We start from the raw sequence: 27,402 nt of genomic DNA, 5'->3' as shown, positions 1-27,402 counted from the left end.
AAGGCAGTGCCTGCAGTGTTATCCCAGCTGACCAAATAAAGAATCTAGAGCATTCTGATATATATAACTCAACTATTCACCTGAGGGCATCATCTAAAAACATAGCATTAGTTTTAACTTGTGCATTGATGACACACAACTCTACCTCAATATCTCTCCTGACTCCTCCTCTGATCCTAAATTGTGAAGCTGCTTGTCCTTAAAATAGTTACAGTGCAAGAGGAGGCCATTCAGCCCATCAAGCCTGCACCAACAATAATCCCACCCAGGCCTTATCCCTGTAACTCCACAAATTTACCCTGCTAATTCCCCTGACACGAAGAGGCAATTTAGTATGCCAATCAACCTAGCCACACATCTGTGGGAGGAAACCACAGCACCCAAAGGGAACACACGCAGACACAGGGAGAATATACAAACTCCACACAGTCACCAGAGATCAGAATTCAACCCGGATCCTTGGCACCGTGAGAAAACAGTGCTAACCACTGTGCCACCCAAAAGTAGTGTATAATCTGAAATTTCCCAACTTTATTGGGAAGACCAAAGCCACTGTCTTCAGTTCACACAAACAAACTCTCTTCCCTAGATAGACTCTATCCTCTCCCTGGCAACTGCTCAAGGCTGAACCAGATTGTTCACAACTTTGACAGCTCTGACAAACGGCCATCCAAACTCGAAATGTTGGCTCTATGCTCTCTTCACAGATCTGTCGACCTGCTGAGATTTTCCAGCGTTTTCTGCTTATATGTTATTATAAAGAGAACACTGTTCCAATTCATTAATTTGTAACTCAAAAAAAAGTCATTCCAGCGTCAGCATTACATTTTAATAAGTTTCCAAACAGCAATTTATAGTCTTACATATTCAAAGCATTGTTGGCCAATTAAATTATCTAGGCATAGTTCAGTAATTAGAAATAAATTTGGAGGTTGAGTGATGTGCACACTGTTAAAATTATTGGCATAACTTTCACAGGCTCTATGAAACCTGTTGCAGATACCAAAAAAGTGCTTAATTGGCTTGTCATTTTGAGATATTCTCACTGAATTAAGACAGTTTATTGCAATAAAATGTCTGGTTATAGGTTTTTCAACACTGCATTTTTATTTTTTTTGAAAAATTAGTTCAAGAAAACATATTTCAACATCAAATATAAAATATTAAAAAATTCTGAGAAACAAAAATCCCGAGTTTGCAAAATATTTTGTGACAATACACTTTACATCTTAGTGCAGATTTTAACAAACAGTATCCATTTCCACATGGTCTATATCATATACAAAAGTACAGATATTGTGCACTCTCTGAGCATTACTAAAATATATCTTGTGTCGGTTTTGGTTCCAATTTTTTTACAATAAAACTATGAGATATGGACTACACTTCCTAAAAAAGGCACAGAATGTTTCGCTTTACATATACAATGTGACCTGTAATATATTAAGGCCATCCTTCACGATCCAAAACAGACCCACATTTTGCCAGTGAAAACTGTGCATACACATGTAGTTTTAGTGCAAGTAAAAATTTGGTCAAATGGAGAATGGGAAACAGCTTACAAATTTGCAGAAGTTCGTAAAATATGAAACCGCTTCAATGTCATGCGGATTGATCCTAGATCACGATTGATCTTTTCTAAACGATCTTCCAAAGCTTCCTGTGAAAACAATTCAGAATATTAGCTATGCTCAGTGCATGATGTGAAATCTGTGCACAATCAAGGCTATAGGAAGAAAATGCACAAGATATATTTTTGTGGTGAGAAGATGATCTGTTTCCCAACCCCACTGGGGCAGGCAACTTGGATCAGACAAACTTAAGCCTTTCAAACTGTCTCAACCAAGTTACATTTCCAAACAAATAAATTTATTTTATATGCAGCAGAATTTGCTGGAATTTAGATTACAGACACAGTGGGTGGAATTTTACCAGCTTGCCCCGCCTAGCCGGTAAAATTGTGTGACTGAGAAATCAGGATCATGCCCAATTTCTCATTTCTTGCGATTTTATGAGAACCAGCATAATTAAAGACCCCACACATCCCGGACATTTTCCCTTCCACCTTCTTCCATCGAGGAAAAGACACAAAAGTCCGAGATCATGTACCAATCGACTGACTCAAGAACAGCTTCTTCCCTTCTGCTATCAGACTTTTGAATGGACTTGCCTTGCATTAAGTTGATCTTTCTCTACACCCCAGCTATGACTGTAACACTACATTCTGCATACTCTCGTTTCCTTCTCGATGAACAGTATGCTTTGACTATATAGTGCACAAGGAACAATATTTTTCACTGTATCTTAATACACGTGACAATAAATCAAATCAAATCAGACGCGCTCAGCCTCTCACCAGAAATGGGCGAGAAGCTAATTAATTTATTTCAATTTATCTAACACAGCGCTCAATCATTCAGGCTCGCTTTCCTTTATGGCCTCGACGGGAGAGGTTCTCTTTGGCAAGGAAAATACCTGCTCCCCACAACTGTGGAACAGTCGTGTTGGCCACACCGATGGAACCGGGGTCCGCTGCAACTCTGTCTGCGATCGGTCTGGGTGGCAGGGTTTACATCTCGGGCGGTGGGCCCCTGCGAATGCGGGGGATGAGAGCTAGTTGAAGCTGTCTGCAGTAGCATGGGCTCTCTGTGTCTGTCAGACCCCTGTTACTGTTAATGCGCATGTGCAGCATTAGAGGTCTGCACATGCGCAATACCTCTCTCTATAGACTGGCTGGAGAGTTAAGCCTTGCCCACAGCCTCTGGCTAGAAACTGACTAGCCCATCTTTTCAGAGACAGAGTGCAGAAGATTGGATGTGAAAACTCACCCAAATAAAAAACATTAACCAGTTGGACCTAGTCCCTGGAGAAGCAGGGGGAAAACATTATTTTGGGACACTCCTATTTTCAGACTAACTGGGCACTTAGAAAAAAATCTCGTAAAACTCCACCCAGTAAGCCAGCATCTTATTCAAGGATTATTTAGCTGGTTAGAAAACTGAGAAAATATATGTTTTTGAAGTGTCATAAGTTTTTAAAATGTTTGATCCAGAAGTATTGCACTACATTATATATTCATCTCTGGTGAAATACTTATAAATATAAATTTCCCTTATGAGTGATTGTTGGCTGTGCTCAGTTAATCTTGGTCCTGTTCTGGGTTGAACAAGCTGATTCTGGAGAGGTTTCTGATTCTTTCTTCTCCATCTCACTGTAGGGAGTCCAGTTTGCACTCTTCATCAGCTGCCCCTGTCACCTTCCATACATCCTCTGCCCATTTCTCACAAATTTCTATCTTTTTGTACATACAACACCCTGCAACAAATATCCTTTTACTTTTAAAGGATTGATACTGAAGCTGATCCTGGTAATACTTCAAAGAGTCTTGTTTCTTATTTGTTCTCAGGATGTGGGGAATTTGGCAATGCCACATTTATTAGCCACCCCTAGCTGAAGTAGTTGGTGAGCTCTTTCTCCTACTAACTTGTTAAGTCTTTCTGCAGACACCAGAAATCAACACATCATGTGGAGGGTGGTGGTTTTCTTCCTTGAAGGACACAGGTGAAAATGTAGGGTTGTTTGAGCAGTCAGGCAACCTTTTCTTTCCCGGATAGAAAACTACAAATTACTCCTCCTTCGGGTAACATGCCCTAAGAGGGCACTGGCAATCATGAAATTCCATTGAAAGTCCACGATTATGTTTGGCAAAGTACTGCAGTAATTTGACAAACTCCTAAATTTATATAATTCAATTTCACTACTTGCCACTAACCACCTTGAGATTGCTACTCCTGGTTCCAACCTCTCATCCTGTTACTGGGTTTGAATATTTTTCTGATTCTCCTCAATTTCTTGAAGATTCTCCCAGTTTATAAGATCTTTCAAAGTTATCATTGACGAGATAATCTCATTTTAACTGCCTGACTATTGCAAACTTACATGTAAATTTCATGTGTCATAATGCTGCCAATTTACTTTATGTTGTATGATGTAGTACTCATCTTATACGTTTTTGGTCATCTCTCTACCTCAGCAGAAAATCAGAAGTGAAAAAATGATTTAAAAATTCACTATAGTGTCATCACAATAAAATACATGTTTCAACCAAATTTCGCCATACCTTTTCAAGCCTTGCATTCAGAGTCATTCTACCTGTTGAACCAGGTATGCGACTTAATGCAGCTTCAATCTGCAGTGAAAAAATTAAGATACATGTTACTATAGCTTAATTTATAAGAAAATATATAATGAAAGAGCAGTGATTTCCTGTATTCAGTGATTTATTTTGGAACATATAGAGATGATGTGTATTGGTTTATCTTTCAAAGTTCCATAGATTCTGGAAAAGTTCCTGCAGACTAGAAAGTAGCAGAAGTAACCCCACTGTTTAAGAAAGGAGAGAGAGGAAGAATGAAACTATAGACCTGTTAGTTTGACATCAGTAATAGAGAAAATGCACGTAAAGATATGGTACGTGGACACTTAAAACATATGGATTTATGAAAGGGAAATCATATTTGACAAACCTGTTGGGAGTTTTGTAAAAATATTAATTGTCACATAGATAAAAGGGAACCAGTGCACTTGGTGTATTTGGATTTTCAGTAGATTTTTTTAATAAGGTCCTGGATAGGGGTTAAATAAACAAAATTAGAGCACGTGTGATTGCAGTTAATATACAAGTACGGATTGAGAATTGGTAAAAGACAGAAAGGAGAGTAGGAATGAATGGCTGTTACTAGTGGGGTATTGCAGGGATCAGTGGTAGGGCCACAGCATTTCACAATCTATATCAATGATTTGGACGTGGGGATCAATTATAGTATTTCCAAATTTATTGATGACACAAAATTAGGTGAGAATGTAAGTTGTGAGGAGATGTAAGGAGGCTTCAAATGGACTTGGACAGGCAAAATGAATGGGCAAGAATATGTCAGATGGAATATAATGTGAACAAGTGTAAAGTTATCCACTTTGGGAGAAAAAATTAAAAGGCAGAAGATTTCTTAAATGGTGTGAGGTTGGAAAATGTTCGTGTCCAAAGGGACCTAGGTATCCTTGCTCATGAAACACTAAAAGCTAGCATGCAGATACAACAATCAATAAGGAAGGCAAATGGTATGTTGGGTATTTGAGTATAGGAGTAAAGATGTCTTGCTCTGTATAGAGCCTTGGTGAAACTGCACCTGGAATATTGTGTAGAGTTAGGTTGCACTTGCCATGAAGGGAGTGCAACAGGGATTCACTAGATAAATCCCTAGATGGTGGGATTGTCTTATGAGAAAAGATTGAGGAAATTGGTCACGTATTCTCTAGAGTTTTAAAGAATGAGAGGTGATCTCATTGTTATATCCTGTAAGATTTTTGTATGTTTCAGAGTGGATGTAGTTAGGTTATTTCCCCCAGCTGGTGAGTCTAGAAACCAGGACACAGTCTCAGAATAAGGGCAGGCCATTAAGATTAAGACAAGGAGGAAATTCTTTACCCAGTGTTTGGTGAATCTTTGGAATTCTCTACCACAGAGAACTGTGGAAGCTCAATGACTGAGGTATGTTCAAGACAGAAATTAATACATTTCTGGCAACCAATGACATCAATGGATATGGAAAGAGGACAGGAAAGTGACGTATGAGATAGATGATCAGCCATGGTCCAACTGAATGGCATAGCAACTGAACGGCACAGCAGGCTCAATGAGCTGAATGGCCTACTTCTGATTCTATATTCTGAACACTTTGCAATGTGTAGACTTCTCAAAATGCATAATTACAAATGATGCCACATATAATCAGCCATTTTGCTCCTCTTTGACTTTTTACATTGCAAATATTATAATCTGTCTTGCTTTGTCATTTTCATTCCAACATTCTTAGTTATTTTTTTTCTACAGTGCCATCTGTTCATCTACAGTTTGCTTATGGCAATCTGTTTGTTCTGGTCATTTACCTGTATACCTAACAGCTAGATTAAAATGACATTACTTGTTCAAAGCACTGTCAAAAACACTGCTCTATAAAAATATAAAGACATTTTCACAGTCTTCTCTTATTTTTTCTTGAATTAAAAACAGTATTCTCCTGATTTTTCATCCCAGCTTTAGCCTTCTCATGTCATCTCTCCATTGCTGTAAGAAATTACAGGTACTCTTCTTGATAACCAGCTGGACTTTCCCTCCTATTACGATCCTTGACCAGACCCCCAAATTCATGGCACAATCACTTTTGGGATCAATGCATTTTGTTTGAAGTAGAAAAGATTTGATATTCAAGACATTTGCTAAGAGAATAAAGCCACAAGATACAAAATATGCAGGTGAGCTGAATAGGCCATGCCCCTTAGTGTCCCAAGATGTGTAGGTCAGGGGGATCAGTGAAGTAAATACGTGGAAACAGGGCCCGAGTTGGATATTCTGTCAGAGTGTCAGTGCAGATGTGATGGGCCGAGCAATCTCCTTCTGCGCTGTAGGGATTCTATGATTCCATGGATTTTAAAGAAACAAAAATAAACCTCACTATACAAAGTCAGAAAGATAAAACAATATACAATATCCATCTATACTTTTAAGATCCAGGGTTAATAGGAGCTACATATAAACTAATCGGCAAGCTGTGGTCAAACACACCACACTGCACAATAAATTACAAATGCAACCAGGACAAATCCCATTGATTTCTCAGCAATCCACCCAGATATCAGTAAACACTGAGTCAGCCAATCTTACTGAATCTCTGTCTGTTTAATGAGGGATTCCAAATCTTTTACTTTCAAAGATACAGCCTCTGAATTCCCAGTTCCAGCTCAGACTGCCTCAAAAACTGCTCATCTCCCAGGGTTTCAATTTCATTTCCCGAGACTGCATTCCCCTGAATTTCTAAGTCTGCACTCCAGCCCCTACTTACTGGTACAATTTCAACATTTAATAGCCCATTAGTCTCTGAGTTGGCATTGCTCCTGGATTTCCAGTCTCCCAACTACACCAAACTATTAATGGCTCCCAGAGCTTCCTCTGAGCTCTAACCTTTTACAGCTGCCACCATTTTAGTTATTCATGGCTCTTGGGATTTCTCCTGAGTCCCAACTACACAAAACCAACTAACAGCAACCCATTTGCTGCCTGAAGCCTGCAAACATCATCATTTTTGGTATGGACATTTCCCTTGCTTCATAACATTCACTTCCCCAGCAAACACACAGGCAGAATTGAAACTCTAGAACATTCTTAAGTTCCACCCATCTTTAGAGCAAGATAGTATTCCAACAGTCACCGAATGCTTTTAATAGTAGTTTAAACACCCAAAACAGAACAACTAAGTGCTGCATTTCTTTGTAAGCAATGTAGTCATCACTGGGAAAATCTTACCAGCTCTGGATTCGATTCCGGTCTCAGATGACTGTGAGGAGTTTGCACGTTCTTCCTGTGTCTGCGTGGGGTTCCTCCGGTTTCCTTCCACAATCCAAAGATGTGCAGGTTAGGTGGATTGACCATGCTAAATTGTCCCTTAGTATCCAAAGTTGTGGGGGATAGGGAGGGGGAGTGGACATTGGTAGAGTGCTCTTTCAAAGTGTCAGTGTAGACGCAATGGCAGAGTGGCTTTCCGTGTAGGGATTCTATGCATTTATGATCCTAGTCTATATAATTGGAAGCATCTTCTTTAACCAATCAATCCTTTCAGAATCCCAAGTCGTCTATCAGATTATGCTCAACCTCTTTTATAGAGGAAAGAGCCTTTATCCTGTTCAATTCTTCCTATTAGCTAACATCTCCTAGTTCTGGCATCATTCTCGTGCACCTTTTCCAATCCCTCTATAATAGATTGTCTGAGTGTGGTCTAATCAAGGTTCCACACAAGCTCAACATAATTTATTTTACCTTTCAATTCTATAGCTCTCAAAATGCTCCCAGTGTTTTGTTTACTTCTTTAAAAATAGTTTTGTTAACTTCAGTCACTAGAACAGAACAGAATAGGATAGAATCCCTACAGTGTAGAATGAAGCCGTTTGGCCTTTCAAATCTGCACCAACTCTTCAGCAAAGCATACCATCGAGGCCTATCTCCAAAATCCCACATATTTTCCCCTCTAATCCCCTTCGCCTACACATCTTGTACACCACAGGGCAATTTAGCATGGCCAATCAACTGAACTTGCACATCTTTGGACTGTGGGAGGAAACCAGAAAACCTGGAGGAAATCCACACAAACACGAGGAGAAATTGCAAACTCCACAGTCATCCAAAGCCGGAATTGAAATTGTTTCCCTGGTGCTGTGAGGCAGCTGTACTAACCACTGTGCCACCCCCTTTTAATAATTTACATATATGTATATCCAACCATGAATTTCTCTAACACATTTAGGTAACTTATTTTCTGAGCAGTATGAGGCTCATTCTTTCCACCAAAAGATTTCGCTTCATATTTATCTATACTGTAGATCATTTGCTAATGATACTCCGCAAGTTTATGTTTGGCTTTTGTCGCATCTTCCTCTGGGTTAACTGCAGATCCACAAGCTTCAAAATTATATTTCTGATTCCTGAGTCCAAAGCATTTAGAACCTTCAGCCCATAGAAAAATTCCAGCAAAGAAGGAGGCCATTCAGCCCATCTTATTCATGCCAGCCTGAGGACACCAAGATGCCCTTTCTAATCTCATACTACTGCACACAGTCCATAGCCCTGTAATTTAAAGCATTTAAGCTGCAGATCCAGTAATTTTTTAAAGAAGAATTTAGGTCTCTGCCTCCACCAGCTCAGACAGTGAATTCCAGACACCCACCACCCTTTGCATAAAAAAGATCTTCCTCATATCCTCTCCTTCTCTTGTTTTCTGAAATGAAGTCAACGTGCTATCCATTTTGCTGCACACTCCCAACTCCACATATCACGACCCAGTCATTAATCTATCAAGAAAGGGCCTGTTGGATATCCAAATATACATATTACATTTACAGTATTACCCATATTTGCACTGTTACTATCCTCCCACTTCTTCAAAAAATTTTGTAATTTTACCCAAACATCATATTTCCTTTTCGTCTGCGCTGACGATTATATCTTCAGTTTCTAGATCTATTTTATTTAATCTTTGAATAAGGATTACTAATGTTATTCTAATCGGCCAAAGAACAAGTTCAGAGAACTATCTATAGGGAACCCATCAGCAGTTTACTATTATAGCTTTATTGTATTTTCTGATGAATGTTTAGTGGTCTGCTATCTCTTGCTTAGCTTCTTTTAACATACACTGATGCAATCCAGGAGTAGGGGTGCATCCCTCCAAATTTGATGAGTTTATCAATTATCAACACATCTTCTATCTTAAATGTCTTTATGTCTATTTCAATTTCTTCACATTGGCCATTTTAGTCACCCTGCTAAATAACAAGGCAAAGTAATTATTTCATATTTCTGCATTTCCTGTCATTATCTGTAAGTTAATCATATGAATACCTTCCTAATCCTAACTCCAATCTGATTTTTCCATTGTTATTTATCTGTAGAACGCATTACTTTTTTAATATATTCTTGATCATTTAATTTAGAATTTTTTTTAAACTTTCCTGTTGTTTATTTGACTTTGTTCCTAACCTTTTCATATTCCCATTTTGTCACTGAATGGCAGAACAGGCTGAGGGGCTAAATTGTCTACTTCTGCTCTAGCTTCTGCTCCATCCCCATTATTAGATCCAGCAGTGCTCCCTTCCTCATTTTTTACAGCATAGGAGGTCATTCAGCATCATCAAGTCCATGCCAGCTCTCTGCAGAGCTATCTAGTCAGTCCCACAGACTCCTTCTACTTCTATAATTCTGTTACTTTATTTCCTTCAAGTTCTCAAATTCTTTTTGAAAACATTTATTGTCTACACTTCCACCGCTCTTGCAGGTAACAAGTTCCAGATCAATACCCCTCACCATATAAAAATATTCTTCCTCGCATCCCCCTTGTTTGATAAGGTACTGCACAAAAGACTACTTATTGAGATAAGATCCCATGGTGTTGGGAGTCGTGTATTAGCATGGATAGAGGATTAGCTATTTAACAGAAGACAGAAAGTTGGGGCAGGAAGGGCACTTTCAGAATGGCAACTTGCAACTAGTGAAGTGTCAGAGATCAGAGCTGGAGTCACAATTATTTACAATATACATTAATGACTTGGACAAGTTAAGTGAATGTCAAGTTTGTGGATGATGCAAAAGTAGGTGGGAAGACAAGTGGTGAAGATGACACAGAGTCTACAGAAGGATATAAATAGGTTAAGTGAGTGGACAAAACTTGGCAGATGGAAGGTAATGTCGGAAAATATGATGTCACACACTACACGCTCTTTAGTAGGAAGAATAAAGGAGTTGAACATTATTTAAATGAAGACTGCAGAAAGTCGCAGCACAGGGATGGAAGGAAACTTGTGCATAAATCGCTAAAAGCTAGCTTGCAGGTTCAACAACTAATAGGGAAGGCAAATGTATTATTGGTCTATATTTCAATGAGAATGGAGTATAAATATGGGGATGTCTTGCGCTAGTTTAACTTCACCTGGAATACTGTGAACAGTTTTGGTCCCCTTATCTAAGGAAATACACCCTGATATTGAAGGATAACCCAGGAAGGTTCACTAGGTTAATCCTGAGTACAGAGGGATTTTCAAATGAGGAGAGGGTGAGTAAGCTGTACTCACTGGGGTTTAGAAGAATGAGTGGCGACTTCATTAAGACATATAAGATTCTTAGGTGGCTTGAAAGGGTAAATGCTGAGAGGTTGTTTCCCCTTGTGGGAGAGTCTAAGGTCTTGGGGAACAATTTCAGAGTTAGGGGTCACCCAATTAAGACAGAGATGAGGGTGAATTTCTTCTCTCAGAGGGTTGCGAATGTGTGAAATTCTTTGCCACAGAGGGCTATAGAGACTGGCCCATTAGGTATGTTAAAGGCTGAGACAATCTGAATTTTTAATCAGTAAAGGAATCAAGAGTTGTGGGGATAAGGCAGGAAAGTGAAGTTGAGGATTATTATATCAGATCAGTAATGATCTAACTGAACGGTGGAGCAGATGCAATGGGCCAAATGGCCTAATTCTGCTCCTATATCTTATGGTCTTATGTATCACTTGTCCAAACCCTAAATTCTGTGATCCTTGGTCTTTGTACTATCAAGGAATATAACAGCTTTTGTCTATCCTATATAAATCTGTCATAATCTTGCAAATTTTATTAAACTTCCCCTCAACTTTCCTAACCTAAGGAAAGCTACTATTCTGGTAAATCTTTTCTGTGCACTCTTATATCCTTACCTTTGCTGACCAGAACTGGACACAATACTCTATTGTATTAGGCAGAGCTTTATACATGTTCAGCATAACTTCACTGCTTTTGTATTCAGTACCTGCATTTCTGAAGTACAAGACCAATTTGCTAACCACTCTCAACGTATCCTGCCATCTTCAAAGGTATATGCACATGAACCTTCAGGTCTTTCTATTTCTAAACAGTCTTTAGAACCACGCAATGAAGTCTATATTGCCCATCCACCACATTCCATCTGCCAAAATTTTACACTCTGTATTAGATTCCATACCGCCTATCTGCCCATTCCACTGGCCCATTGTCCTGGTGTAGTGAAATGATACCATCCCCACCATTTACCAAGTTTGATATCATCAGCAAATCTAAATATATACACACAAACACTTTTATGTAAAATATACACACACGTATATGTATGAAAAATTGTGATCCTATCTGTGAGGAAACAAAAAAAATGACTTACCTCAAGTTTAAATTGGAGTCGTAGTTCAGGAACTACAGTTCCTGTCGGACCTTGGGACTTCTGCACATGCGCCAGCCGGGAAAAGGCCACACATGGGCAGTTTGTCCATTTCTAGTCTCTAGGCTGGGAACCGGCCCTGCATACATGCGCAGAAGAAAAGGAAGCGAGGAAGTGAAACAGTGCAAAACTGGAGGTAAGGAGACCTGAACAGGAGCACCATTTAAGAGAAGTTGTCGGAAGCAATAAGATATTGGGAAGGGACAGGAAGAAGATTCTAAACCAAGAATATCTAAAACCAGGCAGGGATGAAGACATGGATCAGGGATAGGTCCCCACTGAATGAAGACAAAAAACAGCAGCCTTTCTAATATACCCTGCCCAATCAATTTTCACCTCATTAATGGCCTCCATCATTTTGCCAGCATTCTCTTGTAGGGCTTTGTATATACTGCATCAGAACAGTTCCTTAGACACATTCTAAAAACATAATTTTAACTCTTTAACCCTATTACTGCCCCTCATCAGTTTATTTGAAGGTAGTTAAAATCTCCCATGTTTGTAATTCTCTGTCCTTTTATTCATTTCATGTATTTGCTTACATATCTCTTGTTCCATCACCTTTCCACAATTAGGCAGCCTGCATTATTTCATTTTAGCTGATCCCTTCTTTCCTTGTATTTCATTTCATTTGGATTCTGTTTCTAACCTTCTACTAGTTATGATAGAAAAACTTAGGAATGGAACAATGAAACTCTTGTTATGTTGATCAGTGCCTGCATTCCTTTACTTTGCAAAGGCAGACTGAGTTAACACTCAAAGAGGCTCATTTGGCTCAGTTCATAAATTGTTTTATTCTGCTTGACAGAATACATAGAACACCAAACAGGATTTTAAAAATCAGTTACTTGTTAAATCAGTTAAATTTCTGTTTGAATACTGTAACATAATTTAAAAATCACCTTCTTTGCTACCTATCCTATCAGCAGTTATAACTCACCTATTCACACACCCCTACCTGCCTCTTCCATCCCTATCTAGTGTTGTATTGTGGTTTTTAAAGGGCCTATCTTCAAAGACATGCATAGATATTTAAAAAGTGTGCAGTTTTGGTCTCCTAGTCTGAGGAAGAACATTCTTGCTATTGAGAGAGTCCATAAAACCATAAGACATAGAAGGAGAATTAGGCCACTCAGCCAATCGAGTCTGCTCTGCCATTCAAGCATGGCTGATATTTTTCTCTTCCCCTTTCTCTTGTCTTTTCCCCATAACCCCTGATCCCCAAAAGACCATAAGGCATAGGAACAGAGTCTAGCGAAGGTTCACCAGACTGATTCCTGGAATGGCAAGGCTGAGAAGGGAGGAAGAACTTCTTCATTCAGAGAGTCGTGAACCTGTGGAATTCTCTACCACACAAAATTGTTGGGATCATTTTGTTAGATATGTTGAAGCGAGGGTTGGACGTGGCCCTTGTGGCTAAAGAGATCAAGGCATGTGGAAAGCGGGAGTGGGATACTGAAAGTGCATGATCAGCCATGATCGTATTGAATGTTGTTGCAGACTCGAAGGACTGAATGGTCTAATCCTGCACCTATTTTCCATGTTTCTTTGTTTCCAAGGTGAAGGTTTCCTGAATGACTGGGCATTGCTAATGAGTAGACCATTATTTGTGAACTCTTTCACCACTCCCCACGCACCCCCATCCCCACCGTTTAAACCACCTCACAATTGCTGCTCGATTTGTATTTCATAGTAGAATTGTCTGGAACAGCTAATCAAGCTTCTCTTGAAAACTCATTTTAACATGCTTCATATCTGTCTCCAGTTCGTGAGAAAAAAAATCTGAATCCAAAATCAGGGAAGTAGGTACTCCATATATCATAATTAAACATGTATATTTTTGAATGCATTATTTTATCACATTATTTGGCATTAAACAGCAAAGGAATTCTGACTCACTACGAACAGGAATCCCTTTACTAGATTAATTTAGCTTTGAAGTCCATTTATTAAAATATGCCTCCTTCATCCAGCAACATTTTTGCTGAGCTTTGAAGCCACTGCAAATTAGCAATCTCTGTTCAAGCGGAAAGCCTTATTTCTCGAATGCAGCTAATTTGTAGATATACCGTTGAACTGAGTGGCATGCTCGGCCATTTCAAGGGAGCAGTTAGAAGTCAATGAAATGTCTGCAGTCACGTCAATCAGATACAGATAAAAGAATTTTTCTCATAAAGGACTTTTGTGAACCAGATGGGTTTTTACAACTACTGACAATCACTGCCATAGCTAACTTTATATTTCATATTCATTTAAATTCCACCAGCTGCCATGGTGGGATTTGAACCCATGTCCCCAGGGAATTACCCCAGACCTCTGGATTACTCATCATTACCACTATCCCACTATCTCCAACTGAAGTTTACATTGTCCATACTTTGCTGGACGCAGCATTTTTTAAAATCTGGCACTAAAGGGCACTATTTGTAAACCACACTGCAAGTAAAAATGATGCAAAAATTTTTATATGCCTATTAACTGATAGAGTGTTGATAGATGGTCAATTGCAAAGGTCTTTGTGAAATCTCAAAACTTTAGTACAAGGTATAATTACCAATTAACAGAAAAATTAACTGAAAATTTTCCAACACGAATTTGTAATTCACTTAATTACCTGCTGCTTTTCTTGTGTAAGTATATCAAAAAGCTTCTCAGTTTCTCCTAGTGCCTCCATTCTTGCTTTGTACGTAAGTTCTGTCTCAAAGGGCGTTTGTAGCACAGGAATTTTCTTCTCTTTCTGAAGAAAAGTGGATATCTGGTCTTCCCAAGCAGGCCGACTCGTAACAGATCCCAGCTTCACTGCGTTTAGTACAGAATCTGAAATTGATTCAACTTAAAACTTAGCAACACAATTCCTTGAACTTCACATTGCTGCAGAAGAAATTTCACATTCTTTTAAATGAACAATGAAATAACTCTAGTTTTAGTTTCTGCAATTTTGAAATATTTTTCAAATAATTTTATATTATTCATCTTTACCTTTTGTATTTTCCAGTGGAAAGAGCCTCTTTCTTGGACTTGAACTTTGAGAGTTGACTGAATTTGGAAGTTCCATTTCATCCAAATTTACATCAAATCTAAATATAAAATGATTCATTAAAAAGAGTACACATGGAAAGCATACTAATTAATATCTGAATAGTCAAAACCACTCAGTGAACAGCACTAATTTTGGTCCAAAGTTTGCATTCGAGAAATGCAGAAATTGCAATACCAACATTATGATAGTTCATGTGACACTGGCTCAGACCCAGTAAATGGTCTGATACAACACTAACCAAATTTGCAACCCTGATTGTTTACCTAGATTAGTAAAATCTCTAATTTTATATTTAACATCCCCTCTGTCAAATAGCTTGATACTAGGATACATGACATATGCATGTGGCATAATTTCAGGTTTTCTGCAAATAACAGGTTTATAACAGATCCATTACTGCTTTTGTATGGATCTTAAATACTGTTTGAAATAATGCTGAATACCATGTCTACAAACCAGTCAACCAATTATTTCAAGCTCACTCAATCTTAATTCAATAAGACAAAAGCTGACTTTCTTTTGCGCCGCTTATTTTTTGCCCATATGGTGTTAATTTACACAAAGGTTACTGGCATTTTATAACATAACTACATACAACATACATTATTAATCATAACAACTGCATAATGTAGGCAACATTTCAATGTGACCAATCAAGTATTTTTTGTGCGGGATTTATCATCCTGGAACATATTCAGCCTTACACAATGGCACAGCTTGAGACTGGAGCACTATCATTTGGCTAAGTTCATATATATGCCGCTGTAGTTAAATATTGGTTAAAAAATGAAAATACTTAAAAAATGAAAATTCAAATATTCTATGCAACCAAATGTGAAAATATGGCAATAAAATTAATCACTGAAAGATTATATTAAGAGCACTTCTCAAATAAGGACATATAATACCTATTCGCAACAGCAGAAACCTACCAGACCAGCTAAATCAAATCAATCTCAATGATCCAAATGGCCTCCTTCTGGGCTGTAATGACTCGCTGCCCATGACAGACAAGTATAATAACTTCCCCACGTCACTCTAACTAAATTTAGACTTAGTTTACAACTTGTTAAACATATTTAAAAATTCAACATTTGTCAACCTTTGTATTAATGAAGTATCACATAATATCTTGAAACAGGTAGAGTTTAATACGCCAGTTTGAAGTATCTTCACACAAATGCATTGTGAGCAGCATCCTCCCTCTATATATACACCGCACAATGTGCGAGTTGCACAGGCAAGCCCCATTGTCTCACTATTCGTTGAAGAACTCATGGTTAATGATATTATTCTGAACTTTAGATTTTACCTTGTTACTGTATTTTCTTCTTTGCCAAGGAGGTGATTAAACCCAGGGGACAGGTTCTCTTTAGGGCAGCGTTTGGGACTCGACTTAGCAGACAATGATGTTAACAAAGTGTTTCGTTTAGCTGTAAAAGAGAGAAAGAAAAATAAGTACTGTATCTGAACAGGTCCAAAGGGACCAATTCAGCTGCGGCCCTATAGGAAGTGCAAGAGGGAACTTAAGAAAACAATTAGAAGAACAAAGAGAGGGCACAAAAAAGGACTTGCCAACAAGATTACGGAGTATTCCCAGATATTTTATAAATACATTAAGAGGAAGAGGTCATCCAGGGAAAGAGTATGGCACATCAGAGACCATCCAATATAGCAGCAGAATTAGGGCAGTTGGTCCATTGGGTCTGCTCTGCCATTCAACCATAGCTGATATGTTTCTCAGCCCCATTCTGTTGCTTTTCCCCATAATCTTTGATCCCCTTACCAATCAAGAATCTATTTCTGTCTTAAATACGCTCAATGACCTGGCCTCCTCACCCTTCTGGGGCAATGAATTCCACAGATTCACCACCCACTGGCTGAAGAAATTCCTCCTCATCTCAACTCTAAAGGTCCTTCATTTTGAGGCTGTGCCATCAATCCTAGAATCTCGATGTCCATTCTATCACACCAAGGGAGCAATCCATATATGAAGCCACAGTCCATTGGAAGGGTGTTAAATGAATACTTCTCATCGGTCTTCACTCAGGAAGAGGAGAACATAGGTATAGAATTCAGGAAAAGGGGTTGAGAGAAACATGCAGTTTGAGGACGTATTGGAGGCTCTGATGGGCTTTAAAAATGGATAAATCCCCAGGCCCAGATGAAATGCCGCCCAGGCTGCAGTGGGAAGGGAGGTAGGAAATTGTAGGGGCTCTGACACAAATTTTTAATTCCTCTCTGGCCACAGGAGGCCACTCATGTGGTCCCACTTTTCAAGAAGAGTGATAAAGAAGAGCCTGAAAATTACAGACTAGTGAGTCTCATGTTAGTGGTAGGGAAACTATTGGAGAAAATTCTGAAGGAAATAATTAATCTCCACTTGTAAAGGCATGGATTAATCAGGGATAGGTAGCATGTTGTCAGGTTATGTCAAACAAATCTGATAGAGTTTTTCAAAAATGTGAATGAGGGAAGTTCAGTTGATGTAGTTTATGTGGACTTCAGCAAAAATTTTGACAAGTTCCCACCGTAGGAGATTGATTGACAAGGTTGAAGCATACTGAATTCAGGGAAACTTGGCAAGATGGATCACAAACTGGCTTAGTAATACGATACAAAGAGTGGTGGTAGAAGGCTGTTTGAGTGACTGGAGGCTGGTGTCCAACAGCTTACCACAAGGTTCAGTACTGGGCTCCTTATTGTTATATACATAAATGATGTAGATGATAATCAGGTTTATTTGGTAGCACGAGCTTTCAGAGTGCTGCTTCTTCATCAAGGCGAGTGAAGAGTTGGGTTCATAAACAGAGGATATATATAGACACAGACTCAATTCAAGATAATGGTTGGATTGCGAGCATTAACAGGTAATCAAGTCTTTACAGGTACAGACAACGTGAGTGGACAGTGGATTAAACACAGATTAAAGAGGTATGAATTGTCTCAAGACAGGGCAGTTAGCAAGATTTTGCAAGCCCAGGCCAAATGATGCGGGGTGTTTTTTTTTACAGGTGTGTGATATGAATCCAAGATGCCGATTGAGGCTGTCCTCATGTGTGCAGTCCATGCAGATGCTACGACAACGGATGAATGGACACCGCTCAACAATCACCAGGCAGGAGTGTTTCCTTTTTGTTGGGGAACACTTTAGCAATCAGAGGCATTTAGCTGCCGATCTTTGGGTAAGCCTTCTCCAAGGCGGCCTTCAAGACACATGATAATGCAGAATCACCAAGCAGAAACTGATAGCCAAGTTCCATGGCTGGATCACAGCATTTTCCAATAAGCAATGCAAATATTTGTGGTGAATGTGTTAAATGTTTCTTTATTCTGCTAAATTATTTCCCATCTTTAGACCTAAAGTCTGGTATTTGCTGCTGACAATGCGGGCAAATGTCCTTTTTGTTAAAAAATAGTGCAGAAGATGCCAGTAGGCCCATTGAGACTGCAGTGACTCTCTGACAGAGTATATTACCAAGGACCCCATCCCCACCCCACATTAACCCACACATACACCATGGCTAATCCACCCAACCTGCACATCTTTGGTTTGTGGGAGGAAATGGAGCACCCGGAGGTAACTCACGCAGACACAGCGAAAATGTGCAGACTCCACAGTCACTCAAGGACGAAATTGAATCCCGGTCCCTGTCACTGTGAGGCAGCAATGCGCCACCATGTCAAAGTGCTGACTTGCTGCCAGGCAGCCAGTATGTCCAACTGCTGAGAGGAAAGAAATAAACAACTGCCCTGATATGACTTCCCAACTCGCACACTTTATCTCAGTACCTCAGCATTTGGCACGGCTCAAGAGTTGGAATCATGCCCATGTTTCTTTCACATTCACAGGATATAGGCATTCTTAACTCAGCCAACTTTTATTGCCTATCCCTCTGACCATCGCAGGATGAACTTTTAAAGAGTTATATGTTAACTGAATCATGAAAATCTATTTCTGGGAAGCCTTATCAGGCAAATCCTTAACTACGAAGTCATACACTCAACTAAAATCTTCATCCAGCTTTTTGTCTTCCAAATTATTGATTCCACAATTAAGGATGTCAAGGTTTCACAAAATCTTGGTTTTTACTGATTCTTTAGTTCATAGGAATATAGTTATCAACTCTCAGCTGTATATCATCGACCTGTAACATAACAGCAATGTCACACAATGCATTGCAGTTTATTTCAGAAAACATTTATGATTCTAGTGAGAGTTGCACACCCATAGATAAGTTCCAGTTGTTTCATAAATGCCCAAACTCCTAACACAATGCATGAACCACCAAGAACGTACTGCAAAGTTATTTGCTTAAACTGCCTTCATCATTACTGCTCATAGGGAAGCAAAATAAAAGGTGACGTGGTGCTCATTCTTTAACTATCAAATTCACTTCATCTATCTACAGCAGCCTCCTACTCATTTGAGTTTCACTCACTTCCTCCACTTATAAAGCTAGCTTGGTTTTCGCACATGGTGGAAAGCTCACAAGGACTCATCATTTCCAACAACTACTACCTCCAATTCTCTTCTTTCTTCTAGCCACAGTCCCCTAACATTTCTAAGTCTCCCATTCACAAACACTTCTATTGCAGTTTCTCAGCCATTTCTCCTGTCGGAAATTGTCAATGGGAATTATTACTTCCTTCCCCTCCAATTCCTGGCCATTGACACCTTTTCCGGGTGCTAGCTGAAAACAATGATTTTTTTTTCTGACTATCCCTCTCCCCAAACTTCCATCACCTTAAAAACTTACATTCAAATCATCTATCCTCATCAATTATAGCCCCATCTACCCCCTCCCCCAAGATCTTTTGCACGTTCCAACACTGTGCTCATCTCTACTGAAATACATTCCAACCAGCTTCAACTGAAACACCACCACAAATGTAACAAATGGAATCCTTTTGTGACTACACTGTGGCAAACTCTCTCTTTCACTCTTGCACAATGTTTAAGTGAACCATATTATCTTCCTCCAATGGTTCTATTCCATCTGACTTGCCTTGTAATACAAGAGCACATTTCCAGTCTTCTCTTCCAAGTCCTGCACCGTTATCTCAGGAGGTCCCCTCCTCTTCATTCCTCTTTCACAGTGACAAACCCACGTCTACTCCAACCTGTGCTATCAAATTGTTTGCCCAGCACAAAATCTTGGGTGAGTCACACTGCCTTTAACTCAACACCACAAACTCCACCCTCTTTCCATTAACTCCATTTCCCTCTTTGTTGACAAGTTTGACAGCCTGTTCAAATCTGAGCAGAGCTTTAAATACAACCCACAAAGCTTTTAATTTGTGTCCAAAGATGTGAAGATTAGGTTGATTGGCCATGCTAAATTGCCCCTCAGTGTCAGAGGGACTAGCACAGTAAAAGCGTAGAATTGTGGGGATAGGGTCTGGGTGGGACTGTTGTCACCGTAGGTTTGATGGGCCGAGTGGCCTACCTCTGCACTGTAGGGACTCTATGAATTTCAAGGCTGACAAATCACCAGAACCACTGGGATAATCTATATCCCAGAGTACGTGGCCTTGGAAATATTAGATGCATTGATGGTCATCTTCCAAAATTCAAAAGACTCTGGAGCAGTTCCTACAGTTTGGAGGGTGGCAAATGTAACCCCATTGTTTAAAAGGGAGGGAGAGAAAAATGGGAGATTTCTGGAACAGCTAGCCTGACATGACGTAGTGGAGAAGATGCTAAACAGAACATTTGGAAAGCATTAATGGGATTAGGCAAAGCTAACATGCATTTCTGAAAGACAAATCATGCTTAACAAATCTACTGGAATTTTTTTTGAGGATGTAACTAGTGGAATAGAAAAGGGGAAACCAGTGGATGTGGTGCATTTGGACTTTCAGAAGAGGTTAAGGCACATGGGATAGGGGGTAGTGTATTGGCACAGACCAAGAATTGGTTAGCAGGCAGAAAACAGAATGGGAATAAATGGGTCTTTTTCCAAGTGGCAGGCAGTGATTAGTGAGGAAATCAGTGCTTGGGCCACAGGTTACGTATATTGCTCATAATATACATAAATGACCTGGATGAGAGAACCAAACATAACATTTCCAAGTTGCTGATGACACAAAACTGGATGGAATTGTGAGCTGTAAGGAGGATGCCACAGCGACTTCAAGATGATTTAAACAAATTGAGTAAATGGGCATACACATGGCAGATGCAGCACAGCATGGCTAAATGTGAAGCTATCCACTGATGTAAAAAGCAGAAAGGAAGAGTATTATTTAAATGGTGATATATTGGAATGTGTGGATGTACAAAGGGATCTAGGTGTCCTTGTACGCCAGTCAATAAAAGTGGAGAGGCAGGTGCAGCAAACAATTAGGAAGGCAAATACGTTGGCCTTCGTTGCAAGATGATTTGATTTCAGAAGTAGGGATGTCCTACTGCAATTATACAGGGCCTTGGTGAGATGATACCAGGAGTAGTGTGTGCAGTTTTGGTCCCCCTACCCAAGGATATACTTGCCATAAAGGGAATGCAGCAGAGAGTCACTAGGCTGATACTGGGGTTGACAAGGATGTCCTACGAGTCGAGATTGTTTCGAATGGACCTGTATTCGCTGGTGTTTAGAAGGATGAGAGGAGATCTGATTGAAATGTGTAAATTCGACAGGGCTCAATAGATTGGATGCAGGGAGGATACTTTCCCTCGTTGGGGAATCTCGAACCAGGGACACAATCTCAGGATATGAGGTAGATCATTTAGGACTGAGATGTAGAAAACAATCTTTACTCAAAGGGGAATGAACTGATAGAATTCTCTACCACAGAAGCTGTGGAGGCAAAGTCACCGAATGTATTCAAGAAAGAGATAGATACTTTTTTGATTGTAATGGCATCAAGAGGCATAGGGAAAAAGCAGGAATATGGCATCGAGATAGAGGATGATCATAATGAATACCAGAGCATGCTCGAAGGGCCAAATGGTCCACTCCTGCTCCTAGTTTCTATGTTTGACTATTTACCTCCTCAACACTGCCTACTTTCATCCCTCTGGCACCGAAACCCTATTAATGGCTTTGAGACTTCACTTTACTAGCTCTACTCAGTTGCTACCCTTTAATGCATCAGATTTCAAATCTGTTCTGCACAGATCCTGTTCACATACCCATCATCCTGGTCTCTGCTGACCAACACATGCTTACTCGCCACAGTTCTTTTTAAAATTGGTATTCTAAATCTCTTTACTATTTGGCTCAGTGATAGCACTCTCATCTGAGGCAGATCATTGTGTGTTTCAGTCATATTACCTTATTGCTTGTCGTGGCATCGTATGATGCATTAATTGGTTCTATGTTTACTTACACAGCAACAGGAATTATACTTCAAAAGTAACTAATTGGCTGGAAGCACTTTGGGACATCATGCAGTTATGAAAGGCACCATTTAAATGCAAGGTATAAAATAATAATTTCAGTGTAATTCATCATAGTGAGGCCCATGCAACATACACTCAGTGTTGGAAAATTTGAACATAAGAAATACCAAGGTCACCACAAGGTTCATCTTCTACCAACTAGGCAGTCATTCCAAACATGCTGAAGTTAATGTACAATAAACAATATTGGTGAGACATGAAGGTATGGATTCTATTCTATTGAGGTTTATTATTGTGAAAATACTTCATACATAAACCAAAAGTAAAATTTTATTTTAAAAAATCTTGATTTTTGCCACTGTATTTTAGGTATGACTGACAGAAGCCAGTGCCTCCTATATAGGTAAAAGTTGCTAGACAAGTTAACAAAAAAAATGAAGGAAATTGTCAATAATCGAGCTTGTAGAATTCGCCGAAATTTTCTTACTTGGTGTAGAAGTGGGTGTCGACCTCCGATTTGAAGGGGGTACAGAAGACGATCTTTGGCCTGAGGGGGAACTACTGCCTTTTGACCTGTTTCGATCCTTACAGGAGTCCATAGACTTGCCTCTATTGTAGGTGGAGTCTGCAAATCCTACAGTCTGTCTGCGATTCAAGAATTCTGTTTAAAAGAAATGAATAAATGACACAGCTAGCTTATCAGAAGGAGTTCTGAGCCACACATATGGGGAAGGTTGTACGGTTTGTTTCTGTTTCAGTTATCTTGGTCAGATTACAACAACTGTATCTCTGGTCCTGGATTAATATTGCTCCTGCCTACTACTTGGTAACCCTTATTGGAAAGTATGTGTAAGTGAACACCAGAGACAAGAGATATATACAGCACAGGAGAAGACCATTTGGTCCATCAAGTCCATGACAGCTACCGAGAGCAATCCAGTCAGTTTCATTCCCCCACTCAGTCTTGAAAGTTTAATTCCTGCATGCATCCATCCAATTTTCTTTTGGAATCATTAATTACTTCAGCTTTCACCACTCTCATGACTAACGAGTTCTTCCTCTCAGTTCTCTACCTTTGCACAATCTTAAATCTGTGTCCCTGAGTCCTTGTACAATCAGCTAATGGGAAGAACATTTCCTTGTGCATCTTTTTTAAACCTTTCCTTAATCGCTATTTCTACCTAATCTTACAACTAAACCTAAACACCCTCACCCATCCCAAATAAAGAACAAAGAAAATTACAGCACAGGAACAGGCCCTTCGACCCTCCAAGCCTGCACCAACTATGCTGCCTGACTTAACTAAAACCCCTACCCTTCTGGGAACCGTATCCCTATATTCCCATCCTATTCATGTATTTGTCGAGACGCCCCTTAAAAGTCACTATCATATCTGCTTCCACTACCTCCCGCAGCAGCAAGTTCCAGGCACCCACCACCCTCTATGTAAAAAACTTAACTCGTACATCTCCTTTAAACCTTGCCACTCACACCTTAAACTTATGCCCCCTAATAATTGACTCTTCCACCCTGGGAAAAAGCTTCTGACTATCCACTCTGTCCTTGCCTCTCATAATCTTGTAACCTTCTATCAGATCACCCCTCAACCTCCATCATTCCAGTGAGAACAAACCAAGTTTGTGAGAACTGAACCTCGGGTCAGTAGTTTCAGCTGGGGGAAGGGTAATTATGAGGCTATTAGGAGAGAATTAGGAAGCATTGGTTGGACTAGGAGATTACAGGGACTGGGAACGTCCGAGATGTGGAGATTTTTCAAGGAGCAGCTACTGCGGGTCTGTGATAGGTATATCCCTGTCAGGCAAGGAGGATTTGGTAGGTCCAGGGAACCGTGGTGCACTAAAAAAGTTGATTCGTTGGTTAGGAAGAAAAAGGAGGCTTATGTTCAGATGAGGCTTAAGGGCTCAGGTAGTGCATTAGAAAGTTTTAGATTGGCTAGGAGGGAGTTGAAGAGGGAGTTAAGAAGGGCTAAAAGAGGACATGAGATGACTTTGGCTGATAGGATTAAGGAGAAACCTAGGGCGTTTTACAGGTATGTCAAGAACAGAAGGTTGGTTAGGGCAAGATTAGGGCCAGTTACAGACAGTAGAGGGAAGTTGTGTGTGGAACTGGAGGAGATTGGAGAGGCGTTGAACCAATATTTCTCTTCGGTGTTCACGCAAGGGGACATGAATGTAGCTGAGGAGGACACTGGGGTGCAGGGGTGTAAAATAGATAGTATTGCAGTTGATACGGGGGATGTGCTGGATATTTTAGAGGGTTTGAAAATAGATAAGTCCCCTGGTCCGGATGGGATTTACCCTAGGATTCTCTGGGAGGCAAGAGAGGTGATTGCGGAGCCTCTGGCTCTGATCTTCAGGTCGTCGTTGGTCTCTGGTACAGTACCGGAAGATTGGAGGACAGCAAATGTTGTCCCATTGTTTAAGAAGGGGAGAAGAGACTTCCCTGGGAATTATAGACCGGTGAGTCTTACTTCTGTGGTGGGTAAGATTTTGGAAAGGATTATTAGAGACAGGATTTATAGTTATTTGGAGAGTAACGAATTGATTAGAGACAGTCAGCATGGTTTTGTAGCGGGTAGGTCGTGCCTTACTAACCTTATCGAGTTCTTTGAGAAAGTGACCAAAGAGGTGGATAGGGGTAAGGCAGTTGACGTGGTGTATATGGATTTTAGTAAGGCGTTTGATAAGGTTCACCATGGTAGGCTTCTGCAGAAAATGCAGATGTATGGGATTGGGGGTGATCTAGGTAATTGGATCAGGAATTGGCTAGCAGATAGGAGACAGAGGGTGGTGGTTGATGGTAAATATTCGTCATGGAGTTCGGTTATGAGTGGTGTGCCTCAGGGATCTGTTTTGGGGCCACTGCTGTTTGTAATTTTTATTAATGATCTGGATGAGGGTATAGTTGGGTGGATTAGTAAGTTTGCTGATGACACCAAAGTCGGAGGTGTGGTAGATTGTGAGGAAGGGTGTCATAGTTTGCAGGGTGACTTAGAAAGGTTGCAGAGCTGGGCCGCGAGGTGGCGGATGGAGTTTAATGTGGAGAAGTGTGAGGTAATTCATTTCGGTAGGAATAACAGATGTGTTGAGTATAGGGCTAACGGGAGGACTTTGAATAGTGTGGAGGAGCAGAGGGATCTAGGTGTATGTGTACATAGATCCCTGAAAGTTGGGAATCAAGTAGATAAGGTTGTTAAGAAGGCATACGGTGTCTTGGCGTTTATTGGTAGGGGGATTGAATTTAGGAGTCGCAGCGTCATGATGCAACTGTACACAACTCTGGTGCGGCCGCACTTGGAGTATTGTGTGCAGTTCTGGTCCCTACATTACAGGAAGGATGTAGAGGCTTTGGAGAGGGTGCAGAGGAGGTTTACCAGGATGTTGCCTGGTATGGAGGGGAGATCCTATGAGGAGAGACTGAGAGATTTGGGGTTGTTTTCGCTGGAAAGAAGGCGGCTAAGAGGGGACCTTATTGAAACATATAAGATGATTAGAGGTTTAGACAGGGTGGATAGTGATAGCCTTTTTCCTAGGATGGAGAAAGCGAGCACGAGGGGGCACGGCTTTAAATTAAGGGGGGATAGTTATAGGACTGATGTCAGGGGTAGGTTCTTTACCCAGAGGGTGGTGAGGGACTGGAATGCCCTGCCAGCTGCAGTTGTAAATGCGCCTAGTTTGGGGGCGTTTAAGAGATCTGTGGATAGGTTTATGGACGAAATGGGATTGGTTTAGATTAGTGGGTTAGTGTTGTTTTTTTTTAAAAGCTGGTCGGCGCAACATCGTGGGCCGAAGGGCCTGTTCTGCGCTGTAATGTTCTTAAGTTTCTCCAACCTCTCCTCATAGCTAATGCCCTCCATACCAGGCAAAATCCTGGTAAATCTTTTCTGCACTCTTTTCAAAGCCTCCACATCCTTCTGGTAGTGTGTGGCAACCAGAACTGAACACTATATTCCAAACGCAGCCTAACTTTGGAACTATTCTATTAAATGTCCCTTGTACCCTCTCAAGGACCTTCACGTTTTTCCTGAAGGACGGTTGAACAGAGCTGGATGCAATAGTAGGGGTCATGTAAGAGTTTTATAAGAACATAAGAAATAGGAGCAGGAGTAGGCCATCTGGCCCTTCGAGCCTGCCCCGCCATTCAATAAGATCATGGCTGATCTGTCGTGGCTCAGTTCCACATTCCCGCCCTCTCCCCATAACCCTTAATCCCCTCTCTTATCAAAAACCCATCAACCCGCGTCTTAAAAATATTTAGCGAGGCAGCCTCCACCACCTCAACGGGCAGAGAATTCCAGAGATTCACCACCCTTTGAGTGAAGAAGTTCCTCCTCAACTCTGTTCTAAACCGCCCCCCTTTTATCTTGAGGCTGTGCCCCCTAGTCCTACTGTCCTTTCTGAGTGGGAAGAGCCTCTCCACCTTTATCCTATCCATCCCATTCATCATCATATACGTCTCAATGAGATCTCCCCTCATTCTTCTAAACTCTAACGAGTACAAGCCTAGTCTATCCAGCCTCTCCTCATAGCTCAACCCCCTCAACTCCGGCATCAGCCTAGTAAACCTCCTCTGCACTCCCTCCAAGGCCAAAATATCCTTGTGTAAGTACGGCACCCAAAACTGCACACAGTACTCCAGCTGCGGTCTCACCAATGCCCTATACAGCCACAGCAAGACCTCCCTACTTTTATATTCAATCCTCCTCGCTATGAAGGCCAGCATCCCATTCGCCCTCCTGACCACCTGCAGGCTGGGTTTTTGCGACTCATGCACAAGGACCCAGAGGTCCCTCTGCACCGTCGCCTGCTGCAGTTTTTCGCCACGTAAGTAATAGTCCTTCCTACCATTATTCCTACCAAAGTGGACCACCTCACACTTGCCAACATTAAATTCCATTTGCCAGTTCCTGACCCATTCGCCCAGCCTATCTAGATCCTTCTGCAGACTCTCCACACCCTCCGCGCAATTTGCCGTTCCACCAATCTTGGTGTCATCAGCAAATTTCGACACCATACACTCGGTTCCCTCCTCCAGATCATCTATATAAATGGTAAATAGCAGAGGCCCCAGCACCGACCCCTGAGGCACTCCACTAGTCACCAACCGCCAATCCGAATAGCACCCATTGACCCCCACTCTCTGCCTCCTATTTGACAACCAGTCCTCTATCCACGCTAACAC

The 27,402-nt window shown here is 40.6% G+C and overlaps 1 protein-coding gene across 8 annotated transcripts in view; it reads right to left on the bottom strand.

Moving 5' to 3' along the window:
* Window positions 1-821: 821 nt before the first annotated feature.
* The window catches only part of mphosph9 (M-phase phosphoprotein 9), a 143,927-nt gene continuing 117,346 nt past the window's right edge, over window positions 822-27,402 (bottom strand). For 7 of the 8 annotated variants that reach the window (XM_080207941.1, XM_080207947.1, XM_080207946.1 and 4 more), the window contains 7 exons: window positions 22,688-22,861; window positions 16,168-16,288; window positions 14,795-14,892; window positions 14,430-14,632; window positions 7,361-7,444; window positions 4,121-4,189; window positions 822-1,660 (listed from right to left, as the gene is read on the bottom strand). In XM_080207941.1, the coding sequence (XP_080064067.1) occupies window positions 1,559-1,660; window positions 4,121-4,189; window positions 7,361-7,444; window positions 14,430-14,632; window positions 14,795-14,892; window positions 16,168-16,288; window positions 22,688-22,861 (851 nt within the window). In that variant the 3' untranslated portion in view covers window positions 822-1,558. The remainder of the gene's footprint in view (window positions 1,661-4,120; window positions 4,190-7,360; window positions 7,445-14,429; window positions 14,633-14,794; window positions 14,893-16,167; window positions 16,289-22,687; window positions 22,862-27,402) is intronic. The other variant, XM_080207945.1, reaches the window with a different exon arrangement.

The sequence above is a fragment of the Carcharhinus amblyrhynchos genome, chromosome 20 (genome assembly GCF_965287045.1).
Source record: "Carcharhinus amblyrhynchos chromosome 20, sCarAmb.v2.hapA, whole genome shotgun sequence".
NCBI lineage: Eukaryota > Metazoa > Chordata > Chondrichthyes > Carcharhiniformes > Carcharhinidae > Carcharhinus > Carcharhinus amblyrhynchos.
This window is presented reverse-complemented; position numbering and strand designations above follow the sequence as displayed.